The sequence below is a fragment of the Meles meles genome, chromosome 1, assembly GCF_922984935.1.
Source record: "Meles meles chromosome 1, mMelMel3.1 paternal haplotype, whole genome shotgun sequence".
Taxonomy (NCBI): Eukaryota; Metazoa; Chordata; class Mammalia; order Carnivora; family Mustelidae; genus Meles; species Meles meles.
This window is the reverse complement of record NC_060066.1, coordinates 4420279-4443312: the sequence shown is the minus strand read 5'-3', so window position 1 is coordinate 4443312 and position 23034 is coordinate 4420279. Positions and strand designations below refer to the sequence as shown.

The following is a 23034-nucleotide window of genomic DNA, read 5'->3' as shown; positions in this document are numbered from 1 at the left end:
GAGTATCTAGCATGGAGGACCGCGTCAGGACATCAGACAGCTCCATCCTGGGCTGCTGGCTAATTTGCATGTGCTTGCACCTTCCGAAGGTTCCCGACCATAGGTCCTTGTCCCATGCGATGATGGACCACAGGAACAAGACACGCAAGGAATGTCATTAATCATCTAGAGCCTGCGGTGCTTACTCACGGTTCTTCCTTCCTGTCTCCTTCATTCAACCATGGGATCAGCCGCGTACTTTCATCCCTCCACCTCCAGCATCAATATTTGCTCACAGATGTTTAAGGTTTCTTCCCTCTGCGCCCCCCCCCCCCCCATTCATCATAAGAAAAGCTGCGTAATGGGGAGGATCCAGAGTGAGAGGTTAAGAAGGTTGCCTCAGAGTCAAGCAGGGCTGGGCACTGCCAGATTCTTATTCCTTCCTGGGGGGCATGGAGGAGATAACCCTCCTGTACATATTTCAGGGGAGTTACCGCTGCATTGTGCACTCACGGGCTTGATAGTCAGACCCATCTGGGTTCAAGGGTCAAGTTCGCTTCTTAAAAGCTGTTGGACTGCACAGTCCACTCAGTATCTCTGCACCAAGGTCTTCATTGGCAAAACAGAAGGAACGCCTTCACGCTCACAGATCTAATGTGCGCACGTTTGCACAAACAAACATACTAGAGCACAGGGGCGCCTGGGTGGCTCGGTTGGCTGAGCGTCTGACTCTGGGTTTTGGCTCCAGTCATGATCTCTAGGTCATGAGCTCAAGCCCCATGTTGGGTTCTGTGCTCGGTGGAGAGACTGCCCTGATTCTCTCTCTCCCTCTGCCCCTTCTCCTCGGCACATGTGCATGCCCTCTCTCTCCAAAGTAAATAGACAGATCTTGTGTATACACGCCATCATATAGACTTGCAGCTTGGCACTTAGAGATCTGAAATGCACGTAGGCACTGAGATCCAAGCGTGGGAGCACACGGCGCGACCTGCCTTTTCTACTGTGAACCTCCCAACAGTTATCATAATGGTGAGGAGCTCTGGAAACCAAAGCTTGGGAGATTAAACAAGACATCCAAGGTTACAGAAACAGAAGGTAGCTCTTCTGACCTGAACTTTTTGGTATGAAATTGCTCTAATTATACTGGGCTTAAACATTTGCTAGTTTTCTTCTGGTTTTACCCCCCCCCCCAAACCATACACACTTCTTTTACTGAGGCATAGGCACCATTGGCTTCCTATAAATCTGATTTACAGACATTTCAAAATAAGAGTTGTCTTATTTCCTTCGAGAAAATACAGTCACTTGAAAGGGGGAGCATGTTGCCAGGGAGAGCCTAGTGAAATCACTGTCCTGTGGAATTGCCTGTATGCTCATTAATTATCCTTAGTATCTGAACTCCACCACAAAATGGTCAGAGTCCCTTTAAATGTCCTCTTCCCAAATGTATTTATATATCAGTAAATTCGTTAACAGTGGAGAACACAAAGGCTGATGCTTTCCCAGCCACAGCGAAGTCAGTTTGAATCAGAGATGTGGGAGAAGCAAATATGCATTGGAAAAGTTTCGCCCAGCACTGAGACATCCAATCCTCTTACTCCGTTGTACGTAAAAGGAAACTAAGGGGTACCAGGCTGGCTTAGGTGGGAGAGTGTGCAGCTCTTGATCTCGGGGTTATGAGTTCAAGCCCCACATTGGGACTGGAGTCTACTTAAAACAAAAGAAAACAAAACAAAAATAAACCTAAAACACAAGACTGCCCACCAGAAACCCCACTCATGGCCTGTTTAGGACCGGGGGCTGCAAAGGCGGGCCTTGCTCAGTTTCAGGTCCAGCTCCACACTTGGGAACTGCCTACTGGAAATATCACTTGTCAGGCTTCATTCAGCTTGCTCTCGTGCACAATGCTGACACCAGCTCCTATGACCCAGGGGGACGGGACCAGCTTCTGCAATGCCACAGAGCTCAGTGGGAAAAACCACTCTGTTCCAGACCCAGAGGTGCTCCAAGCAGATCCCGGAGTGGTAGTGTGACTTACCGGAGCTCCTGGTGGCCCAGGTGGGCCCTGGTGACCCCGTGGTCCTGGGGCTCCCTGGAAACAGAAGCCAAACGTGCATTAGCCACGGTTCCCTCTTCCCCATGACTCACCACCCTTTGCTGACTTGGAGTCTACATCCAGAGTTCCCAAAAGGGACCCAGAGATATAGGAGGGGGAATCTGCATTCCTGATGGAAAATCAAATTGACCCATGTCTGGAAGGCTCTATCTGAGCTCCACAAGCAGCTGTGACCCCATAGCTGCGGCCTTTCTATCCCTGCTCCCACCCCAAGCCCCATTTGGGGAGGACCTGCATTCCCCCTTACCTGCTCGCCCTTCAGGCCCTCTCTCTGCACCTGCAGGACAAATGGTGGGTCAGCAAAGGTGGTGTGTTTTCTCCATAGTCATTCCCGTCTCCTCCATCAGGGGTGTTCACACAGAACGCCGTAATGCAGCAATTCCTAACTTTTTTCTGATTGCACCCCACCTTTAGCGTTGAAAGCCTGTATCCAGCTCATGGGGTCAGAAGAGTACCTGCTCATTTTCAGAGGCATGGACTCTTGCAAATACGCAATCCCATCGGCCCAGGAGCCTGCGGCCCCTCCCCCAGGAATGCCTGAGCACTCACCACCGAACCAGGTAGGCCGGGAGGTCCCGCCTGCCCCACGTCACCCTGTGCAGAAATGACAAACATTTCATCAGCGTGCTTCATGCCCCCTTTCTCTGCTGGTGCCCGCCCATCCGCGGCCCCCGCTTATCCAAACCAGCCCGTGGGACCTCCTCCTCCTTTGCGCTCCGCCTCCCATGGCCACCAGGTTGGCTCTACCTCGACCTGGTGACAGATTTTCTCAGATTCTCTGTGTCTGGATCACAGGGGCATTGTTTTCTCTTTTGTGCTGGGTCAGGGCTAGATCTGGTGGGGGTCGTCACAGCCGTTTCCTGCTTGAGAGCAGCTCCTGGTCCTCTATTCCATGAGCACCTGCTGCCCAGGCACTGCATCAGACCCAGCCACGGGGAGTCATTCCCCCTGACGGTGCCTCCTTTGTGCCAAGTCCCTGCCCCAGCAGGTGGTCAGCATTCAGTGTTTATCAAGTCAGCCACACAGATGCTGGAATCGCTCCCATCCGTCTTCACTAAGTCATGACATACAAAAGACTTGTTTCGTGTCCCGGTCACCCGGCCCGTGACGGCTGTGGGTGCGTCAGGTTCGTCTTGGTTCTAATGGGGTAACTCTGTTGACGGCGCAATAGGAAACTCTTCACTGCTCTCTCTCTCGCATCCCTAAACCATACCTAAACCAAGGCACGACTTTCAGCCAATGTCCCTACACACGGCTTGGGGACACCACTTTTCATTTTCCCTCGAGGCTAGCTCAGGGAGCATGGGGAAGCATGAGAAGAGGAATGTTGAGTAAGCTGGCAAAGAATGACGGAGTCACTGGAGAAAAGACGAAAGCATCTCTTAAATCCCAATGCAGAGGTGTGAGAATGAGTGGCTCTAGGCACGGATGTTGTCCTGTGTTACATTCGAGGTCCTAGTCCATGGACAGACCAGGATTTCCCTGACACTGAACCACCCCACGGTCCCCACTGGTTGCCCAAGACTCAGAAAAAACATCTCTGTTTACTTAGCAGCAGGCATCTTCCTAAGATCACAACTAAATGTTCTTTTAATAGACTTTATTAAGGGTCTTAGAGTGGTTTTGGCTGCGCTTCAGAATGGAGGGGAAGGGACAGAGTTACCGAGTGTCAACCTTCCTCATTCTCCCTTCCTCTTTGTCTCACACATACAGTAACACGTCCTGCCTCAGAACCATCTTTCCATTCTAGTTTTTTCTCTCCATGGCACCATTTCCCACCAGCCCCGACATGCACACAAACACACACACACTCACACAGGGCAATCTTTACCATTGTGTGTCCTCTCCAGGTGCTTTTGTGACACACACACATGACACTGTCCAGGCCCTCAGACCCCAGCTGGCTCGTGTCCTCTCCATTTCTCCATGAACACCTCTCAATCCTCCAAGCACAATTACATTTTCCCTATGTGCCCACAAACCTTAATATTTTGCTAATACGATTGTGAGAGGCTGTTCTGAGCTCTACTGTAATTTTTGTGTGGCTCTCTTATTTTATATCATATAAACAGATAGGAAAGAGAGATACTTAGTCATAGGTGGGTGCCTCATGAATCTATTGGGATTCACGACCGCATCCCCTTTCTTTTATTTCCACTATGCCTCACGATCACATTTGTTGTATAAATAAATAATGATCACCATCATTATTGCACCACAGAAGCGAATTTTCCATGACACTCATGAAATTTATCAGTACAGGCTTTCTCGTTGGCTCAGGTCATTTTACGGAACAGGAGAGCCACGTTCTGACACATGAGGGTCACTCCTAAGGAAGGCTAAGATCCCGTCGTCCACCCACAGTAACGGTGTGCAGGTGGCTAATAGTCGGAGGCTGTCCACCCACCCGGCCTTGTGCGAAGGACTTCGATTCAAGCTCCTCCCCTCCGAGCCTCTTTCCTATCTAAGAGACAAGGAGACTAAAGCCCAGCGATCCGTAATAACTTGTTCAAGGTCAAAAAGCTGGTAAGTAGTAGAATCAACCGTCTGTCCTCAAGTCATTTCTTTGCATGACGTAAGTGACGCATTTTTGCAATGGTCCTTTTAGCTGTTGTGGTAGGCAGCTTCCCACATGGCCCCCCGTAGCCCCCGTCTCCTTGTGGGGACCTCCCACCAGGTATCTGTCCTCAGCTATGGGACCAACAGCACACAGCAGGAGGGACTCTGCGTGGCCTCTGAGATAAGGTCATGAACAGACGGTGGCTTCCATGGGGACTCCCCCCAAACCTCAGGTCACTCAAGATCCTTGACCAGGACAACCCAACCACGTGTACACCGCGTTCCTAGATCCTTGGCTTCAGAGACGGTGTGAGACCTTGTGATTGTTGCTTTACACTTCTAAGGTTGGAAGACTGTCACGAGCCAACACATAACTGACACCAGCTGCGGTCTTAGCCCGGCACGAGCAGTGTCTCCCTCCGACACAGGGATCTGCGGTGAGCCGCTGGGTGGGCAGGCAGATCTGCAGGCCTTGTAGCAAGGCCCCTCTGGGGTCTCAAACAAGGCACCCTACTTTTCTGGACCCCTGTTCTCTCATCTGTAAAGTGAGACCAGCTCTGTGGTGCGGACGACCCTCTCAGATCGTAAAGTGGCCAAGACTTGCCTCCCTGACGTTCACTTAGAATGCCTTGACAGGCGTCCCATCGCCTGAGCGTCCACGGTTTCCAGATCTTTCATATGAATGACCCAAGTACCACCATGACCCCGTGACCTTGTCTAAGCACTTCTGTGGTGCTCACCATAATGAGCACTAATTCGGCTGTTGCCCGCACTGCGGGGCCAAAACATCTATAAATGAGGTGGAAGGTTGGAACTCTCTCCCTCCCTCTCTCTCATTCTCTCTCTCTCTCTCACACACACACACGCACGCGACAGCAGAAGTCACCGACATCCAAACTTCAAGGATCGTTCCCTCTTAGTGACTTGAAATAAACGACTTATTTTAGAATTTAGCATCCCCTGTCAAGGAACTGTGAGAATATATTAAAATCCTGATGCCAAGATAATATAACAATATAAATCTCAACTCTAAAAATACTTGGGAGAGAGAATAGTCCAGCTCAGAACCCAAGCCCGAGTGAGCAAGTCTGGAAGACATCCATGCCCGCCACCACCACCCCACGGCACCCCACGGCACCCCACAGCACCCCACGGCGACTTTCTCTGGCCTGTGGGCCTGTGTGTTCCTTCACAACTCATACTCCACCTGCTTTCACAGAGAGCAGGGCTGACTTCCGCTCCTCCTTTGTTCTCCAGCATCGCTGGGGCTGCTGGGCGTCAGCAGTGACCTCCGCCTGAGCTCAGCAGAATGACCCCGAGTCCAGGTGATGCTCCCCGGGCTGCACTTGCCTTAGTCTCCCTGGATTTCTCCCCCCCGCCCCCAGCTGTTCCCAAACCTAATGCCCAACGGCCTTCCTAGGGGCCTGTCGAAGAATCTGGAACTCATGCTCTGGCCCTCCACTTAGAACCCAGGACACACTGCACCTTCTCAGTTCTCCCTGCCGCCCGGAACGCTCTGGAAGGCTATTATCTTCACACACATTTTCAGAGCACTTCAGAATTTGCCAAGACTCTTCACATGGGTTTTTTTCCACTGAGATACAGAAATCCTAAGCAGCAAATTTATTGAGTTAAGCCTTCTTGAGAGAATGTTCTAAAGGAGATGGCCAGTATGATGAGATGCAATCTTTATTCTGTTTATGAAGATCTAGTACATTTTCAGAATTATGATTCTGGTTAAAAAAAAACACATTTTTTAAAAAATGCTGCAGAAAACAGAGAAGGAGAAATGGAGGAAGAGGAGGAGGAGACTGAGTGTGTTTGGTATTTATCCACAGCCTGCCCTAGTCCAAGAGGCAATTTAAGTAGCAAAATATTTTAATATGCCTGGATATTATATAACAGGGATTTTTCGCTTTGTTTTGTTTTTAAATGGGTTTTTATTCCTCAAAGTAGAAAAACAAAATTTAAATAAAATAACCAGAAATTTCTTGGGAGCGGAGTTTCTGCTCATCACCTCACTCAGTGCTTTGTTCCCAGATCTCCAGCCCGGGCCCCTCACTTCCCTGGGGGCCCCAGGACCCGCCTGCCCAGAGCCCAGAGCCCTTCTTGCCCCGGACCTGGCTTACCTTCTGTCCCTGGGGTCCTGCCACGCCAGGAGGGCCAGGTGTCCCCTGCAGGAAGGAAAGGGAGGACAGTCAGTGGCAGCTGAGTAGAGAAGGAAAAGGTTGGGGTCATGCAGCCCCAAAACTGTAATCTGCCTTTGCCCCAGAAGACCAGACCACACTCTGGACAGTGCTTCTTGCTAGAAAACTCTCTCTCAGTGACTCCCAAATGCCACATCCCATGGTCTGCTCTGGACTCAGCCCGAACTGTGGTACAGGGCACCCATTCTGAGGGACAAGGACTGCTTCCCGAAGGGTACGGGGAATGTGTCGGGAGAGATTCCTGGCAAGAGGTAGGAAGCAGGCACCCACAACCCACCGGGTGTCACGTCGACCCCTCAGAGGGCGCTGAGGACCAGGGAGGTCCCCAGGGCCAAGGGAGAAGGGAAAGGGCCGCCTGGACTCTGGGCCAGGATCAGTTCGTGCTTCAGGAAAAACCAAGGACCCGGAGGGCTGCTGTAGGAGATGCCAGAAGAGGAGCCTGCCTCCTCCTCAAGGTTCCCACCAGGAAGCCTTCCGCAGGGCTCCCCATGGACAGCCAAGTGGGGAAAGCTGCCATCGGAGTCTCCAGGCGGGGAAAGCTGCCATCGGAGGGGAAGTCAAGAGGCACCCCGAGCCACCGCACCCGGAGGCCCTCCTGTGAGTCTCCTCCTAAGAGGAGGAAGATAGTGTCCACCCCCTTGCAAAAGATTGTTTCCGGAATTCACCCTAAAGGCAAAGGTGCGCTCAGGGGGACATAGGCACGAGCTCTCTCCCTTCCTTTCTCCCTGTAAACAGCCATGCTCGGAACAGACCCAATGTCCCCGCAGAGGGGGTGACCCTCTGCTTCTGCGCGGCCTGCCCTGCCGCGTCCACACCCTCAGTGTGTCACTACGGGCCGGCTCTGTGCCGTGCTGTCCATCCCCTGTGCTCTGGGCCGTCACCACATGGGGACGTCCAGGGTCAGGACTCAGCCCCAGCACAGGGCAGCATACAAGAAATACGGATACATGATCTCTTTCAGGCCACAGAACACGATGCCGTCATCTGAGTCCCATCCCTGGTGAGTACGTAAGACGACAGTTCTACGTCTGTGCCTTCAGGTTAAGGGAAGGCGCTAAGACATAAGGAGATATCAGTCGAGTGTGTTAAGCGCCAACGTTTTGGAGTGATGGGATTATCCATGCATGTAATTTGTGTTAATATAATACATTGAAATTAATACACTGAAATGAATTTATATATCAAGTATAATTTATTAATATACCTCATCTAAAGGCTAGTAATATGAATGTGTGAACTGGCTAATATATTAATGTATTAAGTCATAATGACACAAGTATTTCCCAGCTGTCTTCACGCAGATGTAAAACCTGAGGTTTTATTTAGTTTTAGCCATTTAAATATTTAGATGTAGTTGATTTTATGGATCACACATTCCCATGGTTCAACACGGATGTGCATAAAAATCCCTTCCGGCTCCATCGGCCAGAGGCAACGAAAGAAGGAAGCAGGTTATCCGCTCCCTGGGCGTCCTCCCATCGAGAGCACACACCCCGTAAGTCCCGGAGGCCAGTTTCCACATCACTCTGTGCTTGCCTGTGCTTTCCGCTCACCCACAGAGCTCACAGAACATCCCTGCCATGCCTTGGAGTCCCCTCGATTTCCAAGGCTTCACGTTCTTTCCCTGCAGCGCACACCCTGACGTGTCAACCAGCTTCTTCCTGACGAGCTTCTAGGTTGCTTGGAAGCTTTTACTCTTACAGAAGAGCCTGCAGTATGAACACATCCTTGGAACACGTGCACGTCATCCATGGAACGGACTGAAAGGGGCGTGTTCTCTGCGATTCCCACACCCTGGCGTAGGTGGGGGTCTGGTCCCCAGGCCTCCCGGAGCCTCCAGCTGAGCCCGAGATGAAGGCAATCAGGCCCCTGTGTCAGGCTCCTGTCCTCCCGCAAAGCCGAGTCCACCAGCCCCAATGCCTCCTCACCTGCTCTCCTGTCTCCCCACGCTTCCCAGGGAATCCATCCAGGCCTCGCTCCCCCTGGCAAGAGAAAGGCAATGAAGAGATGAGGACAAAGGGGCATCTTTGTAGTCAGTGCCAGGATATGCAAAGGCCCGTAGTGTCCGACTGTGCTAACCTTTACTGTCTGGCATACTGGATACCAGAGACCACACACACACACACACACACACACACACACACACAGCCTAGAATTTATGTACTGTGGATCAACGCACATACCTCAAAGGTCAGAGAAACTACATTCCTAAATCTACTTTGCCCTTCCCAAATCAGTGACCGAGGCCAGGCCACGTAGCCTCTCTGAACCATGCCGTCTCTTCCTCTCATGGGGTCAAACAAGGTAATGGAATTGTGGGGTTTGTAATGCTGTTCATAAAACCACGAGCACATTTCCTCATCGTCCATTCATCCACTGGATATGTGTGAACACCCGCTGTATTCCCAGTGCTTGGAATTGAAAGGTCATTGTGGCTAACGGCAAGCGATCATCCACACATCCCGCCAATGCCCAGCCATCCATCTGCTTGTGCTCAGCGCTGGGCTTGTCTCTCTTAGCTCTGTGATCCTGGACAAGTCACTTCAGCTCTGAGCCGGTTTGTGTGGACCGTCCGTCATGTGGATGACGATAATCCCTTCCTGGGAAACACCTGGTGCTAAGGAATGCGCTACCCTGTTTGAAACACCTGCTTATGATGGGCCGCCATCTTTCTCCCAGCCCAGCACTGTTTTCTCGAGCCGAGGTCCCTAGAGGTCACTGTGGTCCTCTCCTGGCCAGTGTCCTTGTCTGGTGTCCCCAGCTGTCTTCTTCCCACCGGGCCCTAAGACCTTGGTTGGTGGAGAAAAGTGACTCCCGCAGGTGAGCCCACGCCACTATGAACGGTCTATTACATTCCACCCCATCAGCCCTGGCTTCCTTCTCTGAGTCTCCCCAGCACAGCCTCCTCTCTCGTTTCCACATCCTGTCCCCGTTCCCTCTGCTGGGCTTCTCAGCACCCTTTCAGGCTCACGCCGACGTCCTCTCTTTGGCTTTTTAATCCACATCAGAGGCCCGTCTTTCTCCAGCATGTCTCATCTTGTTTCCCTCACTCCTGTTCATTCGACTTGCCTCTGATCTGTGTCGCCAACCTTCTGGCTCACGTGAGGACGCGAGGTGTGTTCATTCTCCCCCTGAGGGTGCCCCGGTGCCCAGCCCAGAGACACAGTGTGGCCCGAGCTGACCTTTACTAAGGGACCAGACGATTGCCCATGAAAGTCAGTCTGACTCTGTTTCTCCCTAACTTTATCTCTTAGGTTGGTCTTTCTTTGCCTTTTTTTTTTTTTTAAAGGTTGGTGTGTCTTTCGGGATGTTGTTTTTCTTTGACTGATTGAAGACCCTTGGTCTGCTGCTCCCTTCCTGTGCTAGCCTCGCGCACCTGCTTGTGGGCGCTGACCCACTTCATGGGACACCACGGCTGGGGACCACAGGGCCAGGGGGACTCCTGATGGGTGGGAGCATCTGTTTTTCTCCTGGTCTGGAGGCTTCCATTCCCTCTGGGAGGTGCTGGCCCCTTGTTCTCTATCTCACTCTGGGGGCAAACACCAATGCTTCCCACTGGCCAGTTCAAGCAGAGGTCAGCCCCCCAGTTCAGCTGCTCCAAGCAAGTCCCATTACCCACAGACAGCTGACTCGGGCCCCTGCCGCCCACCGCCGTGGGTAGGAATCTGGGGCTCCTTCTAGCATCGCCCGGCTCTGCAGTGTGTCCTTTCCTTCCTGCATCCATGTACACGTGCGAATGCCTGCCTGCTGCCTTTCAGAAATTATTCCAAAAATTCTAGAACAATGATGGCCACATTTCTGTTTTTTAATAATTCTCTAAAACCGTCTTTTCATTACATGAGTTTTGGGTGAATAGAGAGGGTATTTCTCTGCATTTTTTCTCTCCACCAACCAATTCCACATCTGTTAGCAACATTCTCTTCCTCCACACACACCATGAGCCTGGAGGATGGAGGGCTAACAGCAGATGGGGAAACGGAGGCCCAGATGGAAAGCCACACAACCCCAGTGGGACATGCTTGCTCAGGCACCAGAACCTGGGGTTCTGGACACTTCTTCCTCTGTTTCTATTACCCACAGGGCCTGGGGGTCTCTTTCCTCGAGCTGGCAAGGTCTAGGAACCGCAATCTGATGCCTTCACTTTATAGGTGAGGAAACCGACCTTAGGGGTATATCTAGACCAGGGTCACAGAGAACCTTTGTGATGGGGCAGCATTTTGATTGAAGACAAGAACACCTGACATCCCTGAACTGTCTTCCTTAGAGAGGGTCAGCCCATTACATGTCACTCCTGAAAGGAGCATTTCCCCAGGATTCAGGAAAAAAAAAAAAAGAATCATGTCGACTATGTACAATTTCACTAGGTCTGCTCACAGGAGAGGCCTCTACCTGTTTCCCAAGCCCCATTTCTTACACCCTTGCATCTGCTGATCGAGACCTGTGAGGCCCGGAAGCAAGAGGACTCCCAAAGGACAGCTGCAGGTGCACAGCCAGCATTAGCCACCTGTGTCCCTGGCCAGCAGGCAGAGAGTGGGGCCAGCTGGGACACAGCCAGAGTGCCCACAGATGTGTGTGCTCTCCGGCGTGGAGGGGCGGTGTGGGAGGCAGAGAATCCCTAGCACAGGGCAGGTGAGGGGAGAGAGAAGCTGAGGAGAGCAGAGACAGAGGCAGACGCACAGGAGACAGACGTCTACAGAGCAAGGTCTCTAACTGAAACGTCTACCGAAGCCCACCTGGGGCATGAGGTGGGTCGAAGCAAAAGGGAAGGAGGGGGTGGAAGGCAGAGCAGGAAAGAGTAGGTCTCACCAAAAGACCTGGTGCTTAGTCTTGTTGTACCGTTGTCTGTTGATCTCGCTCCCCCGCACTGACCGCATGAGCACGACAGAGGACAGGGTGTGGACCTCTGACCAGCTGCTTGGCTCCCGGCAGACAGTGGCAGCCAGGGCCCTGCGGGGCAGCCGTGGCGGGGGGTGTGTGTGTGGTGCAGATGTACCGGCCGCCACAGCCAACAGCCAACCCCAAAACTCGGACTCAAAGCCTGGCTCTCCCACTCCTACGCTGTGTGACCTTGGGCCAGTCACTCAACATGTCTGTCACTCAGTTTCCAATCCACAAAGACGGCAGCTCCCTCTTACAGCTGCTGTGGGGACTGGATGAGCTAATATATGCCAAATGCTTACAACAAAGTGTGGCACGTGGAAGGTGTCAGGTTATAAGCTGGTGAAGCAAAACAGAGGGTCTATGTGGGAGGAGAGGGGGAAGGAGAGAAAAACAAGCCAGCAGTAAGGGGCCAGCAGAGAGGAAGTCCACGGGCCAGGAAGGGGTGTGATGTGAGCAGGAGACGGGAGGGAGGGAGGAGAGGGACAAGCCAGAGGTCAGGGACCAGACAGAGTCCTGATTCCATTTTCCGCCAATGCGGGCTGCTGCCTACAGAGTCTACCCTGCTCTGAGGATCATTTTCCTCCCTGGGTTGAAATAGTGAAAAGCGGGAACAGAAGAAAGGCGCTGGAATTCCAAGAGCCCTAAAACCTCGCCGTCCTTGATTGACAGGCAGGTGTGCGAGCGCGTTAAGGGAAGGCGAACCCGCCCTTGTCCTGAGCACCTGCGGTCCGGGGCGTAGAGCCAAACTCTGTCTCATTTGGCAGTCCTGTCCATTCTGTGAGATTAAGTGGGTCATCCTGGACCCTAGACTCAAAAGAGGACGGTTCACACTCACGGAATCACTCCCTCCCGGGAAGCTCTGGGCGCCCCAGCCCCGCATCTCCCTGCTGCAGTTCGGGGCCTCCGACACCAGAGGGAGCGCGCGCCCCATGAAAGCAGAGAGCCCTCCTGACCATGGCATGGAGGCTGCCCTGTCGCCTGGACCTCTCTGCGTGCGGGGGGTGGTGTGCACGTCAGTGTGGGAGGGGCGTGTGGGGTGGGTCTGGTGAGCACTTGCCACATAAGCCTTCACCACGTGAAAGAGGAAACTTGTCTCAGTGACCCCCGCACCCAGTGAGGAGTTCACCAAACACACTGGTCCCAGTGAGACCTGGTGGGTAATTTCTTGTCCCAGGAGGCAGCCAGTTGGGGGGAATGTCTCCCTGATGGCTTTCCTACGGTGGAGATGGGGCCAGTGTCCCCCAGGACGGATCACGGCTTCAGACACTTGGAAAGTCCCACTCTGTCTTGTTAGTATTTCAGGAGGTCCTCCCAGGGTCCACGCTCTGTCTTGCCTTCACAACGGACTCACTGGGACGCGTGGAGACCCCGTCTGAGTCAGGCGCTACCAGACAGGATGTGAGCTCCTGTGAACGCCCAGAGCTAGGAGACGCAGAGCCAGGGTGCAAACCTGTTTCCTCTGAATCCAAATCGGTGTCCTTACCAGCTTCCTGGGGTCGCCGCGTCTGGGCTCCCCTGTCCTCTAGCCGGGGCAGGAACCCCGGGACCTGGGAGTATGAGCATCACATCTCCCCAAAGATGTCCTGGGAGCTCGGCTTTCCAGACAGGGCAAGGGACCCACCGCACCCCCCCTTGTGGCTCCACGGTGAGCGAGTGGGTGCCTGTCTTTCTGACCGTCCCTCTGCCCACTTTTCTGAGCTCATGGTCCTGCACAGTCTACTCAGCTCTCCTGCCCGTCAATTGCAGGATGCCTGCAGGCCTTCGGGCCCCACACCTTCTGTGCCTGCCCAGATGCCTTCTGTAAGATGCTTCCCGTGAAGGCTGTCCCCACTAGGCACCCAGCACCCCACCATGCCGCCGTCGGGAGGCAGGCTCCGGAATGCATGCACACTGGCTCTCTGTGGCCTGGCTCCAAGCTGGGCAAGGCCAGGTGACCGATGGACCTGTCTCAAAGGGAGAAGGAAACTTCCTTCTTGCTGAGGGAAGAAATCAGAGGCCTGTGAGAAAATAAACTGTTTTAAATACCCATCAGATGTAAGAACTGGAATAGAGCCTAAGGGATGATGCATGTAGTCTGGGCGTCTTGACAGATGGGAAGGGAAGGGTGCAGAGAAGGGACCAGCTCTCCTCAGGGTTGCCCAGAAAGTCTGCGAGGAAGTCGGAAACATACCCAACTCGAGCTAGCAGAGCCCAGGCTCACACTCCCGCACTCTCCCTGCCCAGGCTCACAGTCCCGCACTCTCCCTGTCTCTCCGTCTCTGGCCCTCTCTTGCTCCTCACCCTCCACATGCAGCAAATGTCCCCCGGCGCTGTTCTGTCCATTTTATAAATACTAACTCAGTGCATGATCATGGCAGCCTTATGTAATACAGTTACTCTCTGCATTGACGTTCAATAACTCTCCAAAGGTAACACCATTTGCAGAGCCCAGGGCTGGAGTCGGGCACAGGCAGGCTGACTCCAGAGCCACCATGGAGGGTTTCCTCTGCCAGGATGAGCCACCTGGAGCATCCTGGAGAGACAGGCCAGGGAGGACATGGGCTGAAAGCCCTCTCCTGGGCCTCACCTGGAAGCCGCCCTCCACTTCTGGAGTTTCCCTGTAAAGTGACACCTGCAGGGGGCGTGGCTGTGGCCAATCTGCAGAGAGTTCAAGGGAACTTCCCCTGCCCCAGATTTCCGGTAACCCTTCAGGCCTAGTATGCCAAGGAGGGGACAGCCCACGCTGCGAATGACATGTTTCCAGCACCAGCTGTCTGTATAACTGGCATCAGGAAACAGCCCTGGGCTCGGTTTCCCCATCGGAAAATAAGGAGAGCTCTCCAGGCTTCTCTGTGGTCATTTCCAGGTCGGATCACTTAGGATGTTGGTAGAAATGCACCATTTCTTGGCTGGACAAAAGTCTTAACACAAGACTCCCAACAGCTTGCTGGAAAAGCGAGCCGGTGCTGCCTGGGGAGAAAGCAGTTGCGTCCAAGCCGAGGTTTGGCAAGAACCAAGCCCTGGCTATGCACAGACTGACATTCCCCCGAAATGCAGGCGGGGAAAGGAAGGACGTGTGCAAATGTTGGTAACGTGCCGGACATGCTGCTTCTGTTATCTTGTCCAAACCTCCCTCGAGCTTTGGGGAAGACACGCATATTTCCACTCTGCTGCAGAGCAGAGGCTCTCCGTCAGTCCGCGGTTCCCGGCTCTCATGAGACCTGCAAAGAGCCCTCAGTTCTGTGCCGCAGCCTTCACTGAAACCCTGAGAAACCCAAACGTACGGGTCCCTGGGAGCGCGGCTGGAGCTGCTACAGCCAGAAAGCTCGGAAGAACATCTTTCTGACGGGGCTAACTATGCACCTGCTGCAGGCCCCCGCACCTTCATCTGTGCCCTTTCCTGGCTGACAGGACGCACCTGAAGCATCTCGTTCTGCATCGCTTCCTGCAGTGCCTAAGCCTGAGTGCTAAAATGCACTTTCCAAATCCACCCTGCACGTTCTCCAAAGACCCAAGTTCATCCACCAGCTCATGAAGCCCTGTGTACCCTGAGATCAGTTCTGCTTCCTGTGTTGCTCCGCACCGATGACCAGCACCACACCAACGTGCCCGCAGAGGAGGACTGGCCGGGTGCTTGGTGGCAGGTGCCCCCCCCCAGGGAGTGGGGACCCAGAGATAAACATGGCATGAGTGCAGGTCCTGCCCCAGGAGGAGCTCGAGGGAGATGGTGGGGGAGGCCTGTTTGGAACCCCAGGTCAGAGCACAGGTCTGGGTCTCTGGGCCCTCAGTGACAACCAAGACAGAACTCCGCCCACCTGGGCTCTGGTCCAGAATCAGTGCTGAGCTCACGGTGCACTGCGGACGCCTGAGCTCCCTCCCCTCTTGCTGTTCATTGGCTCAGCCCTTCTCTGGGTCTAGTACCACTGACCCTGCCCCCTCTCCTCTCTCGAGTACAGCTGCCCATCAAGACTTGTCACCCTGTGCCCGAATCCCTAGTTATTCCAAATGCCACCTTCAAGGCCCCACAATGTAAAGAAAGAGACAGAGAGCGGCAGAAAGGAGATCTGGTACACCAGTGTGCGGGAACATGTTCTTCCTCAAAAGAACCAAGAGATACAAACCCCAATGACCATGGGGTAAGCGATTTCATGTTTTAAGTTACAATGATTAAAATGTAATCTGCCACCAGAATTCACGCTTTGGAGCCTGAGGTGGGATACCACGCTAGCCCCCGCCTCCTGTGATTCTGAAGAACCTCTTGGAAAGCAACGTGGCAGAGCGCTCCCAGAGCCACTCACGGGTTCCCATTCTTGCCCTGGTAATCTCACTGCCAGGAAAGCAGCCTGAGGAAATAAGCCCAAATTTGAAAACTAAATAAATAAATATAGTGGTCAGTTTAAAAACATTCGCCCGAGTGTAATTCTTAATCCTGAAAAACTGGGAACCTGAAGCCATCGATAACAGGGGGCAGAACCCATAAATCACGGCCTGTTCATGCACCGGAATGGCGTGCAGACACTTAAAATGAGTCATGAGTCATAAAATCTCTACCGCAGCACCGGGCAGACATACCACGCATGGGGACAACAGGCAGGACGGGCTGCAAAGCCGAAACGGTTACGTGTATCTGTGTCACATGAAATCAGATCGAGAACAAGCCCTTCATAAAACGGGCCAGCGTGTTCTCAGAGTCGCATAGTTGCATCGCGGAAGTACAGACTAGTGTTTACCCTTTCCCAAATATATTGATATAAAATTAAAATAATAATTTCAAGGCTTCTTGTGAGATGAAAGGAACATGCACCGCTGAGGACAGGACAGGAGGAGACTCCGAAAACCACCTCCCAACCCCAGGTGCACCCTGAGCCATCGACGACAGGAGCTCACATGGAGGGGTCTGGTCTGAGGGTCCCCTTGTGGTTAGCTGGTGTACATTACGAAGGGACAGCGACCCCTAGCCCTCCTCAAGCATGCTGGTCCCTGGGGCAGTCTGTGCCTGAGAGTCTCAGTGTGGGTCGGTTCCCAGAGCCTGGTGAGCGAGGTCAAACCTGGGTCCCCACCCCAGCTGTCACCACGCACCCTCCGTTTGGTTTAAGAGGGTAACTGAGGAGCAGAGAAGTCATAGAACGCGCCAAGAGAGAGGGAAGCCCATGGCAGCAATCGGGACTTTTGGAGTCTCAGCGGGGCTCTGTCAATACTCACCCTCCCATCCCCTGGCCTGGAAACCCCAAACACTGGGAGGGGCTATGATAGCTACAGGAGCTGGGCCCACACCCTCCTGCCCAGAGCTTCCATTTAGGTGGGAAATATGCCCCCGTCTGCACCGGCCCTCATCTACTACATATGCACACGCGCCATCACGAACACACCAGCTGCGACCCGCGCAGGCACCCCACGTGCACTCTTGGCCACCCCAGACAAGCACAGCGCAGTCCTGGGCCCCCTCCTCCTCCTCGCCACGGAAAGCTGCAGTGACGGGTTGAGGCTGATGTAAATACCTTTTCTCCTCGGGCTCCCTTTTCTCCCCGTTCTCCTTGGAGACCCTGAAAGGAGAGGGGAAGAGCAGGGACATGGCTCAGTCCAGCTTCTCTGTTCCAGAGGTCCGAGGGCCCACGGACAGCCTGCCCGGGAATGTGGCGGAGACCTGTCATCCGGGACTCTGCACAGTGGCCTGTGCTCCCCTCTCAGGCCTGGGGTGTGAGGTGAGCTCCTGGGGCTGGCCTCCCGGCCCGGATTCCCTGGGTCCTCCTGGCTAGGCTTGACCACACCCTGGCCCCTCAGCTTGCCTGGCCAATGGTGGGAATGTGGCTTTGGAATCAGTGCCCCTGGCCACCCAGAACCTGCCATCCCTTCGTGATGGTGAAACCCAGATCGTGATATCTGGGTACCTTTAAGCCCCATTCCTCCCCCTCCTCTGGGGAGAGGGCTCCTGCCCTGTCCTGGCCCCACTCCGCCTTCCTCAGAGCTCCCTCCACTCTGTGAACCGAGCTGTTCAAGCGCCCGCCGGGATGTGGGCTTCTTTGACCACAGGATCTAAATGCAGCCACCACTCCCGACCTGCCCACTACCACGCTTTACTGTCCTCCCAGCACTCAGCCCCGTGTGACACGTTCTCTGCCTCCCCCCAGGAGAATGGGAGCCCCTGAGGGCGGCGCCTTCTTCGCTTCAGTATCACGTCCCCACAGTCTGCAATGTGCCTGCCGCTTGAAGTTTATGGCTGTTTGCTGGATGAATAAATGGCTCAGTGAATGACGGCACCCATCATTGGTTATCAACACTGGCAGAAAGGGTGCCTGTGGGGTCCTGCCCCACCCTGATGTGTGGGAGCAGAGCAGCACACGAATGCACCTGCCCTTTGCCACGTGCGGGGTATGGAGCGAAATCACCAGCACCCGTGCGTGACCCCTCAGGGGCTCCCGGGCGGGCTCGAGGGCCAGGCCAGCAGCTCGGTGCACCATGCTGCTGGAGGGGCCTGAACGTGTCCCATGTTTCTACAGGAGCTCCCCCTCTCTCCTCTCTTGTCCTGGAGAAAGGACTCTTGGACATTCTGGGCAGAGTATGCTGAAGAGGACGGAGCCTGCCCAAGCCCACTTACTGATTCCAGGAATAATACCTACATCCTTGTCCCCAGAGAAGAGGCACAGGGCCAGAACCACAGGCCACTATCCCAGAGGGCAGAGGCTCTGGGCACCACCCAGGCCCCTGGCGGGAGCGGACATCCTTACTGTTTTCATTCCATCCAAGTATCTTGGCCAGACGCACACAGATCGCAGGTGTTAAATGCCCCCCAAGGTAATGCAGGCTGGCCTTGCTTAAAAAGGACCTTTTAATGCAGTATATATACACAATGGAATACTATGCAGCCATCAAAAGAAATGAAATCTTGCCATTTGCGATGACGTGGATGGAAGTAGAGGGTATCATGCTTAGTGAAATAAGTCAATCGGAGAAAGACAACTATCATATGATCTCCCTGATATGAGGACATGGAGAAGCAACATGGGGGGGTAGGGGGATAGGAGAAGAATAAATGAAACAAGATGGGATTGGGAGGGAGACAAACCATAAGTGACTCTTAATCTCACAAAACAAACTGAGGGTTGCTGGGGAGAGGGGGGTCGGGAGAGGGGGGTGTGGTTATGGACATTGGGGAGGGTATGTGCTATGGTGAGTGCTGTGAAGTGTGTAAACCTGGCGATTCATAGACTTGTACCCCTGGGGATAAAAATACATTATATGTTTATAAAAAATAAGAAATAAATAAAAAATTAAGAAAAAAAAAGGACATTTTATACTCCTTGTTTCGTTTGGAGACAATCTCAAAGCTCTTAATGAGAACCAAAAATAGGATTGGACCTCCAAGAAGCCACTTCGCCCCTTGCACACTTCTGTTCCTCGCTTACTTCAAGGGGCGTGTGGTGACTGAACCTTCCTCCTGGGTCTGGCACTGTTCTAGGGGCTGGGAATTAAGACACCACGGCCTTCTGGAATTGCGGCCTGGACAGGCTGGTGAAAATGGCTTCTTTAGGGCAAGTCTCAGAAACACCTGGGCTGCCGGGTAAAAATGCACCTGGGGCGCCTGGGTGGCTCAGTGGTTTAAGCCTCTGCCTTTGGCTCAGGTCATGATCTCAGGATCCTGGAATCGAGCCCCGCATCGGGCTCTCTGCTCAGTGGGGAGCCTGTTTCTCCCTCTCTTTCTGCCTGCCTCTCTGCCTACTTTTGTCCTCTCTGTCAAATAAAATAAATAAAATATTAAAAAAATATTTAAAAAATGCAGATTCCCGGACTTCAGCCAAAGTTGCTGCCTCACTGTCTGGGAACAGGGTCCTGGGAATGTGCATTTAACCTTGATCTCCAGGAGGTTCCCACGTGCCATAACATTTCAGCATTCCTGGTCTAGGAAGAGACACCAACCCTTCACTGCCATTGCCAGGCAGTGGGTCCTCCCTGTACCGACACAGGAGGGGGGATGTGTCAGGGGTCTGGGTCCCCATCCTTGCAGAAGGGAACAGGACCCCTTCCCAAGGCTTTTACTTACAGGAGCTCCAACGTGTCCAGGAGGCCCAGGGAGTCCAGGTGGTCCTTGGAATCCCTGTGGAACAGTGTTCACAAGAGAGGTGTGGGCGGGGGCGGGGGCAATCCCCAGAGATCCCTGCCTCTCCCTGCCCCACGCTGTCCCTCCTCCACTTGGAGGTCATGACACCCCCTGCCTCGGAGAGTAGGAGTCACTGTGATTCTCACCCCCGCCTGTCTGCCAACTTCAAGGAATAGTTAGAGCGTGTTGCCTCTGAGCTATAACGAGGCCAGTGCAACAATTTCTATTTCCACTTGCTCTGCGCCCCGTGGCCTTCCCACGATCCTGCCAGGAAGGGTGCCGAGTTTCTGGGCAAGCTGCATGATTCCTGTCCCTCCTCATTCACACTCTGCCTGACGGCCAGCAGGGCCTGGGCAAGTCCTGACAAGGCCCCAAGAGGTCCGCAGAGCCCTGACACTCCCCTGTTCGCGCCATCGACTGCTACAGATTTGAAGCAGCTCACTGGGAAATGTCTCTCAAAATCTATTAACATTAGAAGGTGCATTTCCTTAGTCAAAAGGATCCTAGTGTTGATGCTCTGTTTTTTTTTTTTTGTTTTTTTTTTATGCTCTGTTTTTGAAATAAACAGTAGTATGCAAGAATAAAGGCTTGTCCATGTACACACACACGCATGCGTGCACGCACATGCACGAACACACGCAACGCACGAACACACACGCATACGCACGAACACACACGCATGTATGCATGCACACACACGCATGCGTGCACGCACACGCACGTGTGCACACACACGCACGCGTGCACGCACACACACAAACACACACATGCATGCGTGCACGAAACACACACACATGCGTGCACGCACATGCACGAACACACACACATACACACACCCCGCATGCATTTACCGCTGCACTGATTTTAGAGAAAAGTGAAACTAGAAACAACATTTAGGGCCATAACAGGGAAAAGGTTACGTAGGTTACGATGCACCCATGTCGTGGAAAGAAAGACATCGATTAGGAGAATAGTTTGGAAAGAGGTAGCTAATCGGTCGTTACATGAGAAAGATAAACAGCAGAGTTTGGTGTGATTCCCTTTCTGTAAGAATTCAGGAAAGGTCCCCCATGTGAGGACGTACACACAGAAGCATGCGTGTGGTTATACGGGATGGATGGGGAGTGAAGTCACGCGCGTCTCCTCTACACCTAAAGCAGCTGGTTTTGCACCAAGACTGGTCCCCTGGGGACATCGGGGGGAAGTGCCACTTACCCGCATGCCCACCTCGCCAGGCAGCCCCGGCTCTCCAGGCTCTCCCGGCTCCCCCTGCACACACAACACAGGGCTGTCAGAACCCAGGGCAACACCGGCCCAGGCACACCAGGGCAGCCCAAAGCCTCGGGGGCATCTGTGTCGGGAGCTCAAAACCCATCACAGACACAGGGTAACCACCAGGGAAAGGAGACCCAGGGAGGTGTCCCATGAGCCCAGGAGCTGGTCTTCACTGTAAGCAGCACAGCTCAGCCCCCCTCGCCCCTGCTGCTAGAAGCCAACAGAACAAGATTCGGACACAGCAGTGGAGACAGCAGAGGGCCTGGAGTGACAAGGCAGGAATTCTCACGGAGGAACCTGGCCATCCGGAGGGGATCGAGAAGGGTCTGGGGGAGTATGGAGCCCCCCTTTCTCTCCCGCTCTCCACCCCAGGTCTCCTGTCCAGGAGCGTGAAAGGCTGCAGATATAGGAGGGGCTCATGTTCAAGGCTCCCACCCTGAACCCTGCTCACACATGCTGGACATCACCAAGGGAACACCTAGAACCGATTTTCCTTTGGGTTCTGGTGAGGAGGACCCCTTGGCCCTGGAGTAGACTGGCCTGCCCAAGTTGATCACTTTTGGTCTGGGTTTCTGGAGCACGTTCCAACTCAGAGGCAGGGAGTGGGGAGGGGGAGTCAGGGAACAGATAAGAGGGAGGCTGGGGGCCCCATGCAGGAGACGGGGTGCTGCTTGGGTCCCACACCATCACCACAAGCTATGAACTCGGGACCTGGGCAAGTCCCCTGCTCTGGACCGGGACTTCATTCCAGACCTGGGCACTGGGACAGCAAGACCTCCCAAGCAGAACTGCTTGTCAACTGAGTGAGAAACTCGCTTCCAAACCCATGCAGGCAGAGCCCGTGGCCTCCGCTGCAGCTGGTGTTGGTAAAGTGATTAGGCTGGCCTCTGGGGACCTCAAAATGTCCCAGTATACATGAAGCCCAGCTCACGTCCCGGCAGAGGCTGCCCCCCTCAAGGACATGGGCTCTGACCGGGAGGCTGCCTGTGGGGAGGGCGGTGTGAGCAGACGTACCCGCATGCCTTTGCTGCCGTCTCTCCCAGGGGGACCGGGCAGGCCCAGGGAGCCCTAGGACAGAGAGAGACCACCAATCAGCACAGTGAGAAGAACACAAGAAACGCGGATTTTCAGGCTTCACTGCAGACCTACGACTTTGGTCAGGGTCCAGCTTTTAACAAGATCCCCAGGGGTCTGTATGCACCTGTCAGCCCCATGCTCCCCTCCCCTGACTCACACTGTGACCCTTCCTTGCTCGGGGCTCAGTGTCACGTGCCCAAAGCACGACCTTCTCAACCTGGGCCTGATGGACCCTGGGCCGGATGCCCTTTTGTTGGAGGGGGTGTCCCGGGCACTCCAGGCACATCCGTCCCTACAGGCCAGTAACACTCCCTAGTGGTGACGACCAAACACGTCTCCAGATACTGGCACATGTCCGCCGAGGCAAACTCGCCCTGGCTGAGCACCACTGGGCTAGAGCAGGGGTCTAGAAGGATTTCTTAAGCTGGTGCACACTCCATTCTAGTGGATCACATGCAGAAGCCTGTGATGGGCACACTCATGGGGCAATTCTGGGGAGGAAGGGGACATGGGCCAGGCTGCTCCCACACTCATCCTGGAGAATGCATGGGGACCATCTAAACACAGGGACTCCAGGATCTCCGAGCTCCCGTCCGGCTCCAACACCATTCAATTCAAATCAAAGGATCCCGCCAAGACCTTCAGCCCACCTCCCCACTCCGACAATTTTCTGTGGGACACTGAGCAAGTCAAAGTCTGTTTCCAGGCTCTCCCATCTGTGAAATGAGGTTATTGGACATTCAAACACTTGTGCGGACTGATGAATCGGTAAGTGATATTAAGTAAACACTGTGAGCTGAATCATGTCTTTGGCATCTACCACCTTAGGCAGTCCTCCAATAACCCCGTAAGGCGGGTCTTGTCAT

At 53.8% G+C, this 23034-nt stretch overlaps 1 protein-coding gene across 1 annotated transcript in view; it reads right to left on the bottom strand.

Moving 5' to 3' along the window:
- Window positions 1-23034, bottom strand: part of COL22A1 (collagen type XXII alpha 1 chain) — a 243512-nt gene that overhangs the window by 130134 nt on the left and 90344 nt on the right. The window contains exons 13-21 of the mRNA XM_045978553.1: window positions 22106-22159; window positions 21032-21085; window positions 19760-19813; window positions 17220-17264; window positions 8790-8843; window positions 6784-6828; window positions 2645-2689; window positions 2343-2372; window positions 2018-2071 (exon numbers count right to left, since the gene is read on the bottom strand). Of these exons, the coding sequence (XP_045834509.1) occupies window positions 2018-2071; window positions 2343-2372; window positions 2645-2689; window positions 6784-6828; window positions 8790-8843; window positions 17220-17264; window positions 19760-19813; window positions 21032-21085; window positions 22106-22159 (435 nt within the window). The remainder of the gene's footprint in view (window positions 1-2017; window positions 2072-2342; window positions 2373-2644; window positions 2690-6783; window positions 6829-8789; window positions 8844-17219; window positions 17265-19759; window positions 19814-21031; window positions 21086-22105; window positions 22160-23034) is intronic.